The sequence below is a fragment of the Dunckerocampus dactyliophorus genome, chromosome 5 (assembly GCF_027744805.1).
Source record: "Dunckerocampus dactyliophorus isolate RoL2022-P2 chromosome 5, RoL_Ddac_1.1, whole genome shotgun sequence".
Taxonomy (NCBI): domain Eukaryota; kingdom Metazoa; phylum Chordata; class Actinopteri; order Syngnathiformes; family Syngnathidae; genus Dunckerocampus; species Dunckerocampus dactyliophorus.
Window position 1 is genome coordinate 29,584,708 of NC_072823.1, and position 19,661 is coordinate 29,604,368.

Consider the following 19,661-nt stretch of genomic DNA (forward strand, 5'->3'; position numbering starts at 1 on the left):
CTGCTTTATCTGCTTCACAGGTGACCTTTTTTTTTGTGCTCTATTTACATTGTGTGTGTGTGTGTGTGTGTGTACATGCAGGTCCCTGGAGGAGGAGCAGTCTCTGAGGAGGAAGGCTGAGCTGGAATCCGCTCAATACAAACTCAAATTACAGGTGGTGAGCAACAAGTATGGACAAGCACAACAGGAACTACAGGTATCTTGACTTCCTACAGCCTCATGTCACATGTCTCGACAAATATTAGGAAACTACTTATAGACACTATTGTCATTCCTTGTCTTGTAGGAGCTCAGAGCTCAGATGGCACAAGCCGGGAGGAGCTCAGCCGCCGTGTCCTCCCCTTCCTCCTCATCCTCCTCGCTCCACTGTGGCCCTGACGGCCCCAAGGTGGCGCCGTACAGCTTCTTTGATGCAGTGCTGGTTTCTCAGAATGGAGGCAGCAGAGTTTTGTCGTACTGCGAATCCCTGAGTGGCCTGCTGGCCTCGCAGCCTTCGCCTCACGCCGCACTTGTGCCTGGTGAGATCCTCTGCCCAGTCTTACTGACTTGTCTGTCACTAGAATGTTAACTAAAACTTGGAAGTTGAGGTCCCGCTCCTTGTTAGCCTAACGCAGGAACCTTTGTACGCTTTTCATCAGGCTGGGGTGTAAAGAAAGTGAGCTTGGCCAACCTCAAGTCCAGCCAGTACATTCCCATCCACAGCAATCAGATCAGAGGTTTGTCCTTAAGCAGACAGAACGACAGCCTGCTGCTGTCGGCCGCTCAGGACTGCACCATCAAACTCACCAGGTGATGAGTTGAACAAGCAACCTCTAGTGCAGGGGTGTCCAAAGTGCAGCAAGGGTCTACAAAACATTAGAAAATCTTAAATCGGCAAAAATGGAAAAACGGCAGAAATTGTACAAGAATAAGTCAAAATCTGAAAAGAAAAAGTTGGAATCTAACAAGAAGCTAGTTAGATACTTGATCTCCAAGAGAAATTCACAGAAAGTCGTAGTTTTATTCACAGAAAAATTTTATGAGGAAAAATTCACGTAATTTTCAGATACAGTGCTAAATCTCCTTCGTGCCACCCTGCCGTGTCTCCTGTGTCACCGCTAGCTTGCTCGCTAGCTTGTAAATGAATCTTCGGTTCAAAGGAGAAGGACTGCAGCAATATGTTAACAAGGATACAAAAACACGACAGTACAGCAGAAAGGTGCCAGGACGAAAAGGCATGGTCACGGGCGTGACAAATACGCAAGTGACTTAATCATTTCTTGTGTCCGACCTGTTGGTTGCTCATGAAAATTCAAACAAAGGTTTGAACTTTTTTGAGAGGGTTTAAACAAGAAAAATGTGAGAGAATGTTATCGCGTGTCTGAGAAAAGTGTATGGTGAGGGTTTTACAGCCTCAAAATATATACAGTCAAACCTGTCTTAGCGACCACCTTTATAGAACGGCCACCTGCCTATAGCGGCCACTGAAAAATCCCCCGCAGCAAATTTACATGTTATAGACTCTGTGTATAGCAGTCACCTGTCCAACGCGGCCAGCGGCCACCCATTTTGTCTCCCTTGGTCAATATCTGACTGCATACTGTATAGCGGCCAAATTACCGACTCAAGCAGAAGCTTCATGCACGAAAAAGTTTCGTTTTTCAATCGATGAAAACTGTGTAGACTTTAATTACTGAGTCCTAGCTCAGTCACAATCATTCACAAGATCCACACAAACTGTCAGTTGTTCCACATTTAAAAGCCGTCTTCTTTTGAGCTTGCTATTTCCTGGTCAAACATGTAACTTTAAGAGCATTTGCACCAAAACATTACTGCAAAGTAGGCTGGGAACAGGACGTGCTCCCAGCGACGCTACAATAAAAAAAAAACATATGCTAGCATGCATGCGGCAGCGGGAGCGAAACTGAGTTCGGTTGTACTTAACTGAAGTATTTTATCAGTTATTATTAAGCCTCTAGCTTCCTTTTAGTAAGTAAAAACCTTGGCTATGATTGCACTACATTGTCATGTAGACCTACAAAGTACACGTGGAAGAACAAGAGGTGAATAAATGTATTGCAACTGATGTGAAACTGATGAGGGGTAGGATTAAATAAGCTTTGCTTCTTCCTACTTCTTTTTGGACATGCAAAATTGTGAATTGTACTATGTGATGTGCTACTGTTGGACTCATGCATGTTCAGGATTAAAACCATGAACCATGATAATAACAAGCCTAGTAGTGCTGTACAACTTTTATCCGCAGTCTGCAGTGCCCTCTACTGGTCAACATTATTTTTTTCCCCCCTTTTTTTCCCCTCTACTGGTCAACATTCAAACTGGACGCCAACCTGTCTATAGAGGCCACCTGTCTATAGCGGCCACTTTTGCAGACTCCCTCTAGTGGCTGCTATAGACAAGTTTGACTGTATAATAATTGTAAAAAAAAAAAAAAAAAAAAAAAAAAAGTGTTAATCCAATACACCTCATTTCTCTTCTGAAATACTACTGTGACCATCAGTTATTTTATATATAAAAATAAAAAAATAGATAAAAATATTATTTATTAATGGCAAATGATGGGAATTGTCAGGGGTTTTGTATGCAAAACTTTGAATTGTCAAAGTTTTGCATACAACTGTATAACTTCTTAGCATATCTACATGTGTTGCTTTGCAAAATATCTAGGTAGCACAGTTGCATCCTTTCATTTTTCACTATGTGACTCTCGCTGGAGAAAGTTTGTACACCCCTGTTGGCGAGACAGCACAGGTTACTACATGTACTTTTTATCAGAAATATTTTTATTGAATTTTGACAAAGTAAAAAACAAATGCACACAATGTTTGCTGTAGTTTAGACAGAGAACGAGAGAGAGAAAAACCCCCAACAAAAAACAGCAAAATAACAAACAAAAAACCCCAACACAAGAAATACCCACAAAGTAAGCCACACACAGCCCAAAGAGACAGAGGTCCGAGTTTGGTAGGACAACCAAATGCAAAAAAAACAAAGCAAATACACAAGTGAGTTAGGCAACAGATGACAGTAAATAGGCCATTGAGGGAAAGCTATTGGGGAGCTCAGGTAAATTTAAAGTTGTGGAAATATACTAAGAAAGGTCCCCAGACATTTTGGAATTTTTCTTTGGCATTACAAATTGAGTAATGAATTTTCTCCAAATTTAGACAAGACATGACATCTCTCAGCCACTGAGCGTGGGTGGGCGGAGCAGCATCCTTCCACCTTAACAGAATTACCCGTCTGGCCAAGAGGGAGGCAAAGGACAAACTTCGTTGTCGTGTGGCGGTCAAACGCAAGTCGGGTTCACCTGTGGTGCCAAACAGTGCTATTAAAGGGTTGGGTTGCAAAGGTAAATTGACAATTACACAAAGTGTCTGAAAGACTTCCCTCCAATACTTCTCCAGACTAGGACAAGACCAGAACATGTGAGTAAGTGTGGCATCCTCCCTCTTACACTTGTCACAACAGGGATCCACCTCTGGATATATATGGGCTAGTTTGGATTTTGACATATGAGTCCTGTGTACAACTTTAAATTGTAGCAAGCTATGGTACAAATAGAGGTTGAATTGATCATTTTAAATATTGTATGCCACATGTCACCTGTCAAAGACATATTCAGGTCTTGCTCCCATGCTGTTTTGATTTTAGTAAGAGAGGTCTGTCTTATGCCCAACAGTTTGACATAAACCGTAGAAATTAACCCCTTACGTGATGGTTGCAAATCAAGAAGTGCATCAACAATGTTCGTACCAGGAGTCTCAGGGAAATTTGGTAATTGACTGTAAACAAAGTTCCTAACCTGGAAGTACCGAAAAAGATGGGACTTTGGAAGATTATATTGCGCCGTTAATTGCTGAAATGACATGAACGTATTATCGATTTAAAAAGGTCCCGGAAACACAATATGCCTCGTCTACGCCACTCTCAGAACCCCAGATCCAGCAAGGAAGGTTGGAAAAGGTGATTGTCTGAAAATGGGCTAAAAAGGCAGAAATCTACAAAACCAAAATTTCTCCTAAACTGGGCCCACACCCTCAACGTATGCCAGACCACTGGATTATCAATACGTTTGCTTGACAGAAAAAGGAGTGCAGATCCAAGTAATGCTGTAATAGAGACGTTTTTAGCCATATTCAACTCCATCTCTACCCTTATAGGCCGGTCTAGACGGTACTGATAGTATGACCAGAATATGACCCATCGAATATTGGCTGCCCAATAATAACAGCGAAAATTAGGCAGCGCCATTCCACCCTCTTGCTTAGGTTTTTGAAGATGGATTTTATTCAACCTAATCCAAATATAGGAAGATATGACCGAGTCCAAAGTGTCAAAAAAAGACTTTGGGATGAAGATAGGGATGGATTGAAAAAAAATACCAAAATTTGGGAAGAATGGTCATTTTAATTTAATTGATTCGCCCAGCCAAAGTAGTGGAAAGCGGCGACCACTGCGTCAGACACTGCCTCGTGTGGTTTTAAAATTTTCTTTGAAAAGACTCTTATGCTTTTTTGTAACTGTAATGCCCAAATAAGTAAATTTATTTTCCACAATCTTAAACGGAAATGAACTACATGTACTTAAACTTAGTCTTTGCCTGTGTCGCAGCCTGCTGACCAGCACAGTGGTTCAGACTTACAACACCGGCAAACCCGTGTGGAGCTGTTGCTGGTGTTTGGACAACATCAACTATGTCTACGCGGGTCTGAGCAACGGATCGGTTCTGGTCTACGACATCAGAGACACTAGCACGCATGTCCAGGAGCTCGAGCCACTCCGCTCCAGGTCCGTACATTGTTTAACATCCAAAAATGTTACAATGGCCGTCAGGCATCCTTTCCCCCCCCCCCCCAACATCTTTCAATATGGATCTCTTCTAGAACTCCAGTGGCATCTCTCTGCTACATCCCAAAGGCAGCGTCCAGCTCGTTCCCATGTGGCGGCCTGATTGCCGGCTCCCCCGGAGGCGGCTGCTTTTGGGAGCAGGTTGCCGAAAGCACGTACAAGCCGCACATGCTGCCGTTGGAGTCGGGAGGCTGCACTGACATACAGGTGGATACGGAGAGCAGGCACTGCTTGGTCACCTACCGACCCGGTGAGAACCCCTGCACCGTTGCACAGCCTGACGTCTTTCATCTTTGTATTTCTTAACGGTGTTGTTGCTGTCTGCAGGGCGCTTCAACCCAACTCTGCGCTGCGTCCTGATGGCTCTGACCCGAACGCCCCTGGAGGACCTCAACCAGCCGCCCAGCTGCTCATGCTCACCCGTGCAGACTTTCAACGCCGGCACATCGTGCAAATTTCTCACCAAAAACGCCATTTTCAATAGTCCAGATGGAGACGGAGCCCTGGTGTGCGCTGGAGACGAGGCATCCAACTCTATGATGGTACAATCTGTGTGCGCGCGTGTCCAAAAACTTCACTTCCTGTTTGACCGTTTGCCACTGATAATGAGTGAAAGCTCCTGAACCTCCCCCTCAGGTGTGGCAGGCGGCCAGCGGCGCTCTGCTCCAGAAGCTTCCGGCCGATCTCCCAGTGTTGGACATCACGCCGTTCCGGGTGAACAGCGAGCATTTCCTGGTGGCGCTCACAGAGAAGATGATGAAGCTGTACAAGTGGAAGTGAAGGAGAGCGGCCCACGGGAACAGTGCTGCTAAACTGTTTACAATAGCAGAATATTTTAAAGTCTTTTCAGTCGTTATTTTAAAATTACTTTGGGACCTTTGACCAGCATTGCAAGTTTTGCCTGAAACTATAAATCAGCAAAAACAAAAAACACACAGATTGTTTTTGTGTACGCAAACGTGCCAGGGCCTCCTTACGGGTCATGTATGCAGACGCGGTTCATCACAACTGTCCTCAATTTTATAAATTGTTGGCCCGTCTTGATTCACAACACGTACATTTACCTGTTACATGTTTTTGTGCGAGAGATTTTCGGTGTGCTCTGCAGACACACGACTGAAGTGTCAGATTTCTAAGTGGCCTTGAACTCACCACAAACACCCAGCTTCCATCCAATCTATTTTCTATGCCGCTTATCCTCACAAGTGTCCTGGGTATGCTGGAGCCTATTCCGGCTGACTTTGGGTGAGAGGCGGGGTACACCCTGGACTGGTCGCCAGCCATAGGGCACATATAGACAAACATTCACACTCACATTCATACCTGTTGCCAATTAACCTAACATGCATGTTTTTGGAATGTGGGAAGGAAACTGGAGTATCCGGAGAAAACCCACGCAAGCACGGGGAGAACATGCAAACTCCACACAGATGCCCAATGAAGATTCGAACCCAAATCTTCCAGATCTCCAACACCCAGCTTGATTCATGTAAATTTAGTCACTAAAACATAAAATAGTAAAACATACTAACATATTTGTGTTTGTATGCTGCACAAGTGCTTAAAATTTTCTAAAGATTGTGTGTATGTGTATATGTTTGTATCAGTCATTGTTTTAAGCTAATAAAATAAAATCTTTTTAAATCTGTCTCGGGTTCTCTCTTCAAACAATGCAGCCCAGCAGGTTGAGTGAGAAATCGTAATCTTAAACAAGTTTTGTTTGCGGATCACAGATAAGGAACATGTGACGTTACTCATACCGAGCCTGCAGTCTATTTGTCAAACATTAATCACATGTCTCTAAATCTCACAATAATAAACAGAACACAATGTTAGCCTCATTTTCTTAAAATGTGTTCAAATATGACATGGAAATTAGTAGGAAAATATATGATGTATAGCGCTATCATAGTGACGCATGCGCGTAGACAATTTCCAAAGGGCTTCTGTGATTGGGTGACCCATAGCCTGAACCCACATGTGAGTATTAATTATTCATGACCCTCATGCCGTTCGACAAAATTTTACTCCTAGTATCCGAAATTACCGACAGTCCCTGAACGCAGCAGCTGGCTGGCGAAGATGGCGGACTGTATACGTGTTCCTCTGCTCCTGATTTTCATGTGCTCATTACCGCTTTTTCATCCGTCTCGAGCAGATAACAACGGCCTCGCCAAAGCTAGGCCCAATGCTGCTAACCCACAGAACCAGCCTGGTGGTGCAGGTCAGGCCGCGATGAATGTGGGAGCCGCTGAGAGGAACCTGGGAGCCGGGGCCTCAGCGCAGAGGAAGCGCTCTGCCGGGTGGAAGTTGTCTGACGAGGCGGTTTGCAGGGATGACCTGACACGGCTGTGTTCGAAGGAGTCCTGGAACAACAACCTGGAGCTGCTTGTGTGCCTTCAGGACAAGAAAGAGGTGAGTCAACGGGGAGAGGTGGTGGAGATTTCAGGGATTGAGGCAGGGTGTGCCAGCTAACCTTAGCTGCCTTAGTTAGCCACCTGCTAGCCCACGTACACAGAGAACGTCACGCGGAACCCCTAGCATTAATCCAACAACTGCTTCTTTTTAGCAATTTTGTCCAAATAACACAAGTGTAGAGCGTATTTGAGCGTAGTACCCGAACCGCTATGTTCTGTTGTTCAGTTCGGCGTGGCGTAATAACAATAAAGAGTCTCTCTGTTTTCGATGTGTCCCTTAAGGAATATTCTCGATGGTATGGGTCGTTTTGACGGTTCCTTGACTTTCGTGGAGTAATAGACAGTGAACGAAAATGAACTCTGATTTATGAAATATTCGTCAGCTGAATCCACCAAAACTCGTAGATTTTCATTGCTGATCTCGATCGATAAACTCTCTCTGTTGGGCGTTCTAATAACAGCGCTGCAACCTCAAAGTGGCAGGTCAGCAGTGGAATCCGGTGACGTTGTACGTACACACTAGCTAGTTCTGTGTAAACGCAGCCCCAATTTGAAGTACCAGTGGAACCTTGGATAGTATTATTAATTCGTTCCAGAAGGGTCGACCGAAACGGACGCTAACGAGATCAGTTTCCCAAAAGAAATAAGGAAAATCCAATTAATCTCTTTCAGAAAGCCAAAAATGTTAAGACAAAACAGTTTATAGTTTTACAATTATTAGCAATGTTGCAAAACCTCGAATTTAACAATAAAAAAATCAGACATTGAGCGTGCGCTGTGTAGGGAAAGTCCGTGGGAACGCAAAACACGTCTTTATAGTTTTACAATTATTAGCAATGTTGCAAAACCTCGAATTTAACAATGAAAAAATCAGACATTGAGCGTGCCCTGTGTAGGGAAAGTCCGTGGGAACGTCCTTTTTTAAAAATGCATTTTCTTTCATATAGCGGGTGTATTTTCATTCGTATACATGTTTGGTAGATTACTTATTCAGCTTCAATTTCGTATCGGATTTATATTGAGTGTTGGACCACATCAAGTGATATTAGTGCTTGGAAAATAAGTCCAACTTTAAGACTTTCAAACTCATGGACCGCAGCTTCATGACAAGATAAAAGATATACAGGATATTAATTTTAATATCTATCTGCAGATTAAATTTTATTTAAAGCGAATTGTGAGAAATGTTTTTTTTTTTTTTTTTACCCGGAAATAACACATGTCGCGTTTGCATTGTCCCAATTTACAATATGGATGCCTTGATTGTAAATATAAACGCAAATAAAATATAGAAATTTAGATATCCATCCATCCATCCAGCCTTGATTGTAAATATAAACGCAAATAAAATATAGAAATTTAGATATCCATCCATCCATCCATTTTCTATGCTGCTTCATTATCACAAAATCATGCTAACAAACAGATTTTCTCAAATATGGAGTGGATGTTGGTGGATTTTATACATTCCTGTCATCTGTGCTAGCTAGGTATTTCTTGTGCTGCTGCATTACAGTGGAGGCATATACATGAAAAATATGACAATTGACTTTCTTCCCTGGACTTTTTGATTATCAAAACATGTTGATAAGCTGTTGTTTTAAAACAGATTTTCACAGCCCAAGTATATATTTTCTAGTACGGTTGTCTGGATTGAGCACAACTTTTGTCTTGACTCAACGTTAAAGCAATGGAGACCAAATGCAGTATTTTCCGGTTTAAAATCTGCTCTAACTAGTATGTGGGGTAGAAGTGAATGAGGTATCAAGTTAAAGTTAAGTCATGCTTTATCAGATAGAATTAATCAGACTTCATTTTACAAATTTAAAAATGTTGTAATATTGCTAAAATTATAGTTTTACATACATAAAATAATTTGAAATACATATACTGTACATACACACAAATTATGAATGAAAGGGATACATTTAAAGTAAATACATTTAAAGGAAAAGTGCATTTTTTGGGGAATTTTGCTCATCATCCACAATCCTTTTGTGAGACATGAACACAGGTCTTTCTCTTTTCTGTGCGTTTTAAAGATATTAAAAACCGATAGACACAGCTCAGTACTGCACATAATCCGGTACACCTATGGCGCCTACACAGACCACTATTACACTTCCAAAAACCTCCACCATATTTTATATACATGCTGTGACCATGTAGTAACAGGTACATTCATGTCAATGTGCCAGTAATGTAGTTTGATTGGCATAACAATGTTAATAATAATAATAACAATGTCGCTGTAGCCTGGTTAATATGCACATCACATTGTATGTAAATGAAGCATTGTTGGTGCTTTTTGGAGCCTTTTGGAGCCTTTTGGAGTCTTAATAGGCGGAATATGTATACACGCAATAATAAGCTGTCCCTTTTTTCTGTTTTTATATCTTTGAACGCACAGAAAAGAGAGTGACATGTTTATGTCTCACATAAGGATTGTGGGGGCCGCACGGTGGTCTAGTGGTTAACATGTTGGCCTGGGTTCGATTCTTCCTTGGGCATTTCTGTGTGGAGTTTGCATGTTCTCCCCGTGCGTGCGTGGGTTTTTCTCCAGGTACTCCGGTTTCCTCCCACATTCCAAAAACATGCATGTTAGGTTAATTGGCAACTCTAAATTGTCCATAGGTATGAATGTGAGTGGGAATGGTTGTTTGTATGTGATTGGCTGGCGACCAGTCCAGGGTGTACCCCGCCTGTCGCCCGAAATCAGCTGGGATAGGCTCCGGTGACCTGAAAGAGGAGAAGCGGTATAGAAAATGGATGGATGGATGGATAAGGATTGTGGATGACTGTCAGTTGTTCCACATAAAAAAGCCGTCTTCTTTTGAGCTTGCTATTTCCTGGTCAAACATGTAACTTTAAGAGCATTTGCACCAAAACATTACCGCAAAGTAGGCTGGGAACAGGACGTGCTCCCAGCGACGCTACAATTACGTTACAGTTACTCACGTTATTTTTGATCAATCCTCATCCACAAATCCATCAAAGTCCTCATCTTCTGTATTTGACACAAAAAAGCCGTCTTCTTTTCTGTTCGCTACTACTCTGTTAACTTGTCAGTGTTATTCAGCTCCGAAGCAAAGAAGGAAACTTCTCCTGTTGCTTCTGCCAACTTTATTTATTGAACGCGGCCACCAGACAGCAGCTCAGAACACACACACATCTCTCAGCATCGTCTCTCCTTCCTGCTTGCCCACAAGTCAAAGGTTAAACAAGCCCCACTACATAGCTGTCCAGGCAATGCCTGTAACAAGTGACACCTTTTATTTCCTGATGTGAGACAATGTGCACAATGTGTGTCAATACTGTAATGCCGCTTGTTGTGGGGAAGGAGAGACTCACGTCGCCGATGCACTTTAATGGCTTTATTAACAGCGGAGAACACTGCAGAAGCCCCTGCTTCCTATTTCAATTGGGAAGTAGTGGGTACATCATCCTCTGTTTTCACACTCGGCAACTAGGTCTTGGTACTTCCACTTTTTTCTGGCATACGCATTGGACAGGTTCTCCTCCATTGGAACAGTGAGTTCTATTGTGATTACTGTTCTTGTTTTTTCTGAATAGATGGTGATATCAGGACGCTTGGCTGTTTCTGCTATTTGAGGAGGGAACACTATTGGCTTATGTTCCTCATCCATCAGAATCTCACAGTCGTTGGCCTTGTGTAAGATGTTGGTAGACTCTTTCTTTGGGAGTGGTATGGTTGGGTTTCTGTAGGCTGTACCATTAGCGGTGCGGAATGCAATGGTGTTGATATACAGTAGGCTATGTCTTGTGTGCTATATTCTCTCTCATTGGCTTGGTCTATGAAAGGCATCAATCCTGATGTTATTGTTTTCAGGGTTTGGTCATAACGCCAATTGTATCGCCCGCTTTGAAGGGAGTAGTTGCAGCCCTTAAGGATTAAGGAACTTAATGCAATAAAATCATAACATAAAACAAGAACATGAATGTTATCAATCAAAATAATAATCTGCAAATTGTATTTTATTCAATTGGATGAATGTATTTTAAACAATACCTCTTTAACTAAAAACAAATAAAATCTTTCCAAAAATAACAAATCAAGGCTCAAAAAACATAAATGTATTCTTATATAAAATATCTAATAGAATGAATGATCTACTCAGAGAGGAGTGGATTAGCCAACAAAACAACTGTACTCATTTTAGAGCATTGTAACTTTACGACAATTTTACTCAAGAAACAGATATGTGATGTTGCACATATCGGTATCGGTATCCGTTGGTATTAGAATCGGAAATTGAGTCAGACAATTCACAAAGCTGAAATGGAAGTGTTTTTTTTGTTTGTTTGTTTTTTTGCTGGAAAAAGTTGGGACACCCCAGATAATATCCTTTTCATTCATCATTTATACTATATGCATTTAGAAGTGCTTTCTGCATGTAAAATTTATAATTGATAACTATAAAACTCTGTTTTATGTTAACATTTTTGCGAGTTAACCTCTGATGTCGAAGACGGGTAACGTAACTGACTTGCAGTTCCGGTTGCCATTTTGTTAGTAGTAAAAATACATTAAGAATAATGTTGGACACGCGCTGTGTCGTGGTAACTCAGTAAGACGTGTGCCATGTTGTACGTTAACGTTGATGTTAGCTTAACAACTTGCTACCCAAGGTTCCACTGACTGTACTCATTTAACACAATTCACTGTCTGTTTGAGGCGTTTTGGTCATAAAGTTAAACTTGTTTAATATGTTGGCTGTGTGCTAAGTATGCGGCATATGCCTTGGTGGTAGTCTGAGGTGTTAACCGAGGAAGCGCACCTTTCACTGGGTGACTTTTCGCCTAATTACAGCGTGCCATTTATTTCAGTCTGCAAAGTAAGTACATGGTAATAAAGCACAATGGCTACAAGGTGTCAATTAAGGGAATGTCGAATTGATGGCTGGAGACTTCCAAACGGCCGGCTAGATGATGACATGTTGACCTTGGAAGGCCAACGCCGTTTGTCTCCCATCAACCACATCATTGTGTGAATGCTGAGAACAGAATGCTGAGATGTTTATTGTGTGCTCACAAAATTGTGTACCTTTTTTTTTTTTCATTTATTGTGCAACACTTATAAATTGACCTAAATTCTACTTTCTTATTCCATGTTTTTTGTCCTATAATTCTTCCTCCATTTGCAACTATTTTTCAAACCATTCCAACATCAAATCGTTCAGCTCATTACCAGATTTTCCAAACATTCCCAACATTTTTCCCATTGAAAATGAATGAGCCATTCCTGAGTGTTAGTATTGCTAGCATGCTAGCAATGTATTGAAGCATTTTTTTTGCCATTTTTATTAGCATTAACATATGCAGACATTTAGTGCTACCACGCTAGGTGTTGCATGCAAGTTAGCAAGAGTAGCCTTTGTGAAGAGCATCATGAAGATGTACAGTATGATGGGAGAGGTACAGCTGAAGATTTCATTGTCTAGGTTTCTCAGAACCCGAGCACAGTACAAGGCTCAGCTGGACCGTTGGTAGGTTTTATGTCTTTGTTCTGCTAGCAGTTAGCACAGTGGACATGGACAAAGGCCCGGGCAGGCGTAGGCGTGGCGTATCCTGGCTTTCTGCACCCACAACATTTTTGTGTGTGCGCTGTCAGTGGCTGTGGTTTGGTCTACGTGGAGTCCAATGAGAAGGAAGAGAGGAGGAGGAAGACTTTTGGTCAAGAGAACGACACAGTTGAAAATACTTTGTTTTTTCAAACTAGACAACATGTTTGTTTGTTTGTTTGGTACACATCACCTTAGACCGCAACTGACTACTATTTCAAGCACACGCACAGACAACTAGCTATGGTTCTGACTCTGGACTCTACTAGCTGCCCTGACAAGGCAGTTACTGAACCAAGAGAGCATATCCGCTTGAACAAATCATCAGTTATGCAGTGGATGGATCCTTCCTTGAAGTGGAAGAGGCTCGACGCGTCAGACCTGTTGGCTGTGTGGCTTTTTCTTTCTTTTTTCTTTCCTCTTCTTGACAGCGTTTCACACTGTGTGCTGACGCCACAAAGAGCTGTGCTATCAGTCACGTGACTGTCACGTGACAACGCTGACAATTAGGGGTGTCTTAGAATACAGAGTTACCTCGGTTAACGTCCGCCCGGGGTAGCACATTTTTCAGTAAACATCCAAGATTTTTGCTAAAAGTTTACTTTGGTGTTTGTTCTGCCACTTGGTTGGTCTTCAAAATGGGTCCGGTTTGTTTACACCACCATCTTGGATCACGCGGCCAAGGCATAATCTTGCGATACTTGTCCGTGATCGTGCAATGCATTGTGGCGCCATTTTTAAGGCAACAGTGTTATATCAGCGTTTTCTGCTGCCAGCGAGAGATACAGTGGTGTGAAAAAGTTTGCTCCTTCCGTGTTTTTTTTTTTTTTCCCACGTTTGTCACGCTTAAAGGAAAAGTGCACATTTTTGGAATTTTGCCAATGATCCACAACATGAACACACGTCTTTCTCTTTTCTGTGCTTTCTAAACTTATAAAAACAGGCAGATCATTAAAACGAGGAATGGGACGAAATGGGACACACCTATTGCCTACAAAGCCCACTGTTAAAACACCCCCCAAAACCTCCAACAAGGTGTGATGGTTTATATCCATGCTGTGACCATGTTATCATTCATGATAACATGTAATACTTACAGTATTTTGCCATATTTTGGTCCTTTTAAGTATTACCGGAACGACCTTCCTGGGCGTATTGATTTCACACAGCAACATAGAAACGAACACTACATCTACCGGTAACTTTTACAAAGTCAAGAATAAAAACACAGCAGCGGTAGCAGCAGCTCCTATATGTAGCATTTTTTTTTTTTTTTGGTCGTGACCTGAGGCATTGTGAGCGTGGCTCTGACGTGCTGCGGGCGTGTGTGTGGCTAGTCGCTAGCCGGCTAATAGCTAGCTGGTGTGGTGTGGTCAGGTGTCAGTGCACCAGTAACATAGTTCAATTAGTGTAACTGTTAATAATAATAATAATAATAACATTGCTGCTGTAGTTTGGTTAATATGCACGTCCAGGGTTTCTGCTAGGTTTTTCTTAAGCTGTGGTTGTGGGTTGCATGGGACTGCTGCTGCTGTGTCGTGCCGCTGCAGCAGACACATTAGCCCAAGCATTCACAATCCATTCACAAATTGTGGCGTAACTCGGACAGCGCTACCTCCCAATCTTGGTAAAGCTGTGTTTACCGTGTGACCTCCATCACTCACTGCACTTAAGTGCTAACTGCACTTTGAACACCATGTTTACACCGATGTTCAATGGTTGGCATTCCTTCATCAAGCCTCCTGGAATGATGGCAAGCTCCGAGGTCATTTGCTGCACTTGTTTTTCACAGCGGCTGTGAGATGGGCGCGCATGAAGTCATAGATCAACAGAGACGGTGAGCCGTGGGGGAAAAAAAACATCCGGTTTCTTTCCACACACGTCACTCAGCCACTCAGGCATTTTCTCCTCGTCCTTCCAGCCCTTTTGATTGGTCTTCACGATGACTCCGGCTGTAAACCTTTCTTTGGGCAGCGTCTCCCTCTTAAAAATCACCGTATGTGTCAGTTTCTGTCCATTGCCATGGCAACCAAGCACAACAGTCAAAGCCGACTTCTCGTGCCCCGTTGTATATATCGCTACCGTGCTTGTCCCCTTCTTTACAGTGTGGTTCACGGAATATCGAAAGTGAGCGGCAACTCGTCCGTGTTGGTGGTGTGGCTGGATGTGTTTGTCGGCAATCTTTTTACTGCAGTAGGAGCGGAAGATAGCCAGCTTTTCCTTGTAATTTGCCGGAAGTTGCTGCGCCACAGTAGTCCTTGCCCGGATGGATAGATGGCGCCGTTTCGTTGATCTTGAATTTTCTTGCGGCTGCTCGATTCCAATGTGCCTAACTGATAGCTTGTAGTTTAAACTGTGCTTCATAAATGTCTCTTTGTAGGTGCCATTTTCAGGGGTCCTTATACTACCTACTTTAGCCTCTTTCACGCCCACCCTTCCCCCTTTAACGTCCCCATGCTGTCCTCAGTCACGTCTGCATTTGTTTTAGTCACGTCCGCCTTTCGTCTATATAAGCAGCGTGTCGGCAGTTAATACTTCCAGTCAGTCAAGCGGAGTGTTCATCAAAGTCACACAACAACATTAGCAGATTCAGAACGCGATGCACACATAAGGCGGCCCCGTCCATTTTGGAAAAAATGATACGATTTTTAAATGCGCCTTATGGTCGTGAAAATACGGTATACTCATCCAGCCCGAGTTGCGTGCACACACCAATGAAACTAAAACCCCGCTATCCCCGCTAGCTTTCATTCGCGAAGAGGAGAGGAGGAGGTTCTGGCAACTTTGGCTGGTGTTTATCGCCATTTCAACATGTTTATTCATCAACGCTAGGTCAGCCCGCAACCCTAGTGAGGATAAGCGGCATAGAAAATTGATTGGTTGAAACTCAAGGTCATCAACTCTGCTTTTTTCTGTTTTAAATTATGATTTACATCGGTATAAGTCATTTCTTATCATTGGAAGAATTTATACCGGTGTATATAAGAATTATCTGGCCGTTAGAAATGATGGAATTTTAAGCTTTCCCTTGAGCAGACAGCACTAAAGAACACATGAAGAAAGTTCTGGCAGGTCCACTGATTGGTGTCTTTGTGTTCTCTTTCAGGACACTGAGATCGCTCCTGACTGTAACCATGTAAGTGTTTTCTCTGTCAGTAAGCGGAAACAGTCGCATAAAAAAAGAAAGCATGTTTGACGTTTTCCTGCTGTTAGTGCAACGAGCTAGTCAAGCGACTTTTGTTCTCGTAGCTGCTGTGGAACTACAAATACAACCTGACCACCGACCCCAAGTTAGAGTCTGTTGCTGTGGAGGTCTGCAGGTCCACCATCTCTGAGGTGAGTCACTAATATGTCATTATGTATCGTAACTTCCAGTATATAAGTTGCCACTCTTTTCTTAAACTTTGAACCCTGCTGCTTGTACAGCGGTGCAGCTAATTTATGGCTATGTTCTAAACTCGTGACACCTCCTATACTTCAGAACTACTACTTATTGTTTAAATGCTCTACCTCTCACAAGTCAGTGAGGAAATGGCAGCTCTTTGTTTGGCAGGAGCCAATCCTGAGCTACAAGGGAACTCAGTCAACGCATGGCTGTTCTGTGCTCATGAGCTCCCTCTGGTGGCTGCCGGGCTGCCATGGCAGCCATTGGCCAATGAACTACTTGCTGGGAATAATACATTATGGGAACAAGTTAAAATAGTTGCTGTTTTTTTTAAAATTTATTTTATTTTATTTTAAATCCATATTGGTACTTGTGTTGTGTATTTCTAAGTTACCTTTTGAGTGTTAAAGGGATAGTTTGGGTTTTTTGACATGAAGTTGTAGGATTACGCCATCAACAGTGACTCACCCCCCACTTGGTCTCCTAAGTCCAGCTCTGTTTGGAGGTCAGTGATGTAGAACGTAGTTCCAGGTAGTCTCTGGGGTTTCACAAGTAAGGAGTTTGGCTTCTCAACAAAATATACGTTCAAAAGAGTAATACATTTGCATCACAAAAATACCTACTCTTAAAAAAAAATCTAACGTCACAAATGGAAACCAGACTTCTTACTTGTGAAACCCCAGCCACTGTTGATGGACTACACTGGTGCGTCATATACACCAGAAATTACGGTACTCTGTTGCTTCCAGTTTCATTCGTTGTTTATTTCAGGGGTGTCCAAAAATTTTTCCAGTGAGGGTCGCATATTGAAAAATGAATGGATGCAACTTTGCCACTCGTAAAAGAAAAAACCTTGCTTTATGATATAGGTGAAAAGTGTACTTTTAGTATCAATTTCAGTTGTTTCTCATATTACAACTTTTGAAAAAACTATTGTTTCTTTAATATTAAAACTTTATGCTACAAAAATAGTATTTTTCCTCATATTACAAATTTATTATAAAATTGTGAACTTTTTTTCTCGTTTGAATTAAAAAAAACAGTTCTCAATAGTTTGACTTTGTTTTTGTAAAATTCCGGCAGGTTTTTTTCAATTGTGCTGTTTTTAATTTTCTAGCTATCTCAACTTTGCTCTTCCAATTCAGACTTTATTCCCATAAAATTTAAATCTTATTTTCATATTAGAACTTTTCCCCAAACTAATTTTCCATAAATTACAAGTTTATTTTGTTTTGTTAGTTTCTTATAATATTACGACTTTTAAAAAAAAGTTTTTTGTCTTAATATTTCAACTTTATCTTATTTTACTCACTTACAGCATCATTCTTGTAAAATTGCGGCACTGTCTTCTTAGATTTCAACTTTTCTCTTCATGTTTTGACAATATTCTTGCAAAATTACTGCTGATTTGTCAATTTTTGCTGTTTTTTTAACACATTTTCTGAAAGGATATTTTTAGAATGTGCCGCAGGTCAATTTATTTATATATATATATTTTTTTAAGTCACGGGCCTGGCTTTGGACACCCCTGGTTTATGTACATCATGAACATCATTACTTGTTGGCACACAAGCTAGGTCACACTCTTGACCACAAGTTTCTCACACGTTCCACAACATTAGTTTTGTGTTGCCGCTTCAGATTAAAGAGTGTGCGGCGGAGGAGTTGGGGAAAGGCTACCTGGTGTCATGCCTGGTGGATCACCGCAGCAACATCAGCGACTACCAATGCAACCAGTACATCACCAAGATGGCCACCATCGTCTTCAGCGACTACCGCCTCCTTTGTGGCTTCATGGACAAGTGTCGTGAGGACATTGATGCTCTGCGCTGTGGCAGCATCAGCACTGGAGAGAAGGTCTGCATACACCATACATACAGTATTGTTTAACAGAATATATTTTCAAGGGACAATGCTACTAGAAAGTCAATGTGGATATAATTTAGGCAAGACAGCATACAGCTTGTATCACACTCTAGATTTACTATCCACTGAAAATGAATCCAAAACACAGTCATTATTGTCTATATGGTAATCCCTCGGCGCTTTGAAATTTGCAGCTTCACTGTCATGGTTTTTCAAAAGTATATGTATTAATAAATCATCACTGTTTTGTGGTTGAATACAGCCTATTATGTCATAAGCATAAACATGGCTAAATTAAATAAAATACAAAGTCAAAATATTGGGAGGGATTTCTATGTAGGAAAAATGTGCATAAATTTCCAATATTAAAGAAAAAAAAAGCTGGGGGGGGGCTTAAGTCCAAATACTATGAGACACACAGTTTTGGAAAATTAGGTTGGGGAGAAAGTTTCAAAATATTACTAGAATAAAGATGGAAATTGATATTAATAATCTGCTTTTTGGCTGTGGCTGTGGCATGTGGCTCTACAACACCTGCACCACCTGAACCATGTTGTAGACACTATGCTTTCTTTACACTGTTCTCTTTACTTGTCTTGCTTGCTTGCTGCTGTAACAAGTAAATTTCCCCGCTGTGGGATAAATAAAGTACATACATACATACATTTTTCACTAATATCACAAAGCTGAGATGCAGCTTTTTCTTGAAATATATATATTCAAGATTCAAGAGAGTTTTATTGTCATGTGCATGGTAAAACAGCAGTTATACCATGCAATGAAAATCTTATTCTGTTCATTCTCCCAAGAAAAGAAAGGATGTGGACCCTCTACAGTTTGCATATCACCAGAACCGGTCCACGGATGATGCAGTCAACACTGCCATCCACACAGCCCTTTCTCACCTACAGGGCCAGGACACATACGTCAGAATGCTATTTATAGACTAATATATATAACTTCTTACCATATCTATATATGTTGCTGTAATATCTAAGTGGCCCTTGCATCATTTCATTTCAGTATGCATTCCCCCCCCCCCCCCTCCCCCCCCCCCCTCCCCCCTCTTTGGGTCTGCCGTGACAATTCTCTTTGCATGTAGGACATCCATTCACAGGGCGAAGTCATCGCATGTCTAGAGAAAGGTTTGGTGCGGGAGGCGGAAGAGCAGCCAGGAGCGCACCCCATAAAGGATGAGTGCAAAAAGTCCATCATGAGGGTGGCGGAGCTCTCCTCTGACGACTTCCACCTTGATCGCTACCTCTACTTCGCCTGCCGTGAGGACCGCGAGCGCTTCTGTGCAAATGTGAGTGTCGTCGTTGATTACTGGACATACAGTAAAATTCTGTTTTCTCAAGGAGTTAGGTTCTGTTCATGAGCACATTGTTTTTTGTTTTTTTTTCATTGATGCAGACATTGGCCGGCGAGGGGCGAGTTTACAAGTGTCTCTTCAATCACAAGTTTGAGGAGGCCATGTCTGAGAGGGTCAGTGTGTGTGTGTGTGTGTGTGTGTGTGTGTGTGTGTGTGTTTGTAATCATATCTTTGTGGGGACAAAGATC

The 19,661-nt window shown here is 41.9% G+C and overlaps 2 protein-coding genes across 6 annotated transcripts in view; both read left to right on the forward strand.

Moving 5' to 3' along the window:
- rfwd3 (ring finger and WD repeat domain 3) overlaps positions 1-6,640 on the forward strand; it is a 30,999-nt gene extending 24,359 nt beyond the window's left edge. The window contains exons 7-13 of one of the 2 annotated variants that reach the window (XM_054777754.1): positions 82-196; positions 287-518; positions 639-789; positions 4,615-4,791; positions 4,887-5,101; positions 5,179-5,393; positions 5,488-6,636. In XM_054777754.1, the coding sequence (XP_054633729.1) occupies positions 82-196; positions 287-518; positions 639-789; positions 4,615-4,791; positions 4,887-5,101; positions 5,179-5,393; positions 5,488-5,631 (1,249 nt within the window). In that variant the 3' untranslated portion in view covers positions 5,632-6,636. Of the gene's footprint in view, positions 1-81; positions 197-286; positions 519-638; positions 790-4,614; positions 4,792-4,886; positions 5,102-5,178; positions 5,394-5,487 lie in introns of both variants that reach the window. The other variant, XM_054777755.1, reaches the window with a different exon arrangement.
- Positions 6,641-6,857: 217 nt separating this feature from the next.
- Positions 6,858-19,661, forward strand: part of glg1a (golgi glycoprotein 1a) — a 53,040-nt gene continuing 40,236 nt past the window's right edge. For 2 of the 4 annotated variants that reach the window (XM_054777751.1, XM_054777752.1), the window contains exons 1-6: positions 6,859-7,266; positions 15,957-15,986; positions 16,100-16,186; positions 17,877-18,092; positions 19,204-19,407; positions 19,515-19,586. In XM_054777751.1, coding sequence (XP_054633726.1) covers positions 6,934-7,266; positions 15,957-15,986; positions 16,100-16,186; positions 17,877-18,092; positions 19,204-19,407; positions 19,515-19,586 — 942 coding nt within the window. In that variant the 5' untranslated portion in view covers positions 6,859-6,933. Of the gene's footprint in view, positions 7,267-15,956; positions 15,987-16,099; positions 16,187-17,876; positions 18,093-19,203; positions 19,408-19,514; positions 19,587-19,661 lie in introns of all 4 variants that reach the window. The other 2 variants (XM_054777750.1, XM_054777753.1) reach the window with 2 other exon arrangements.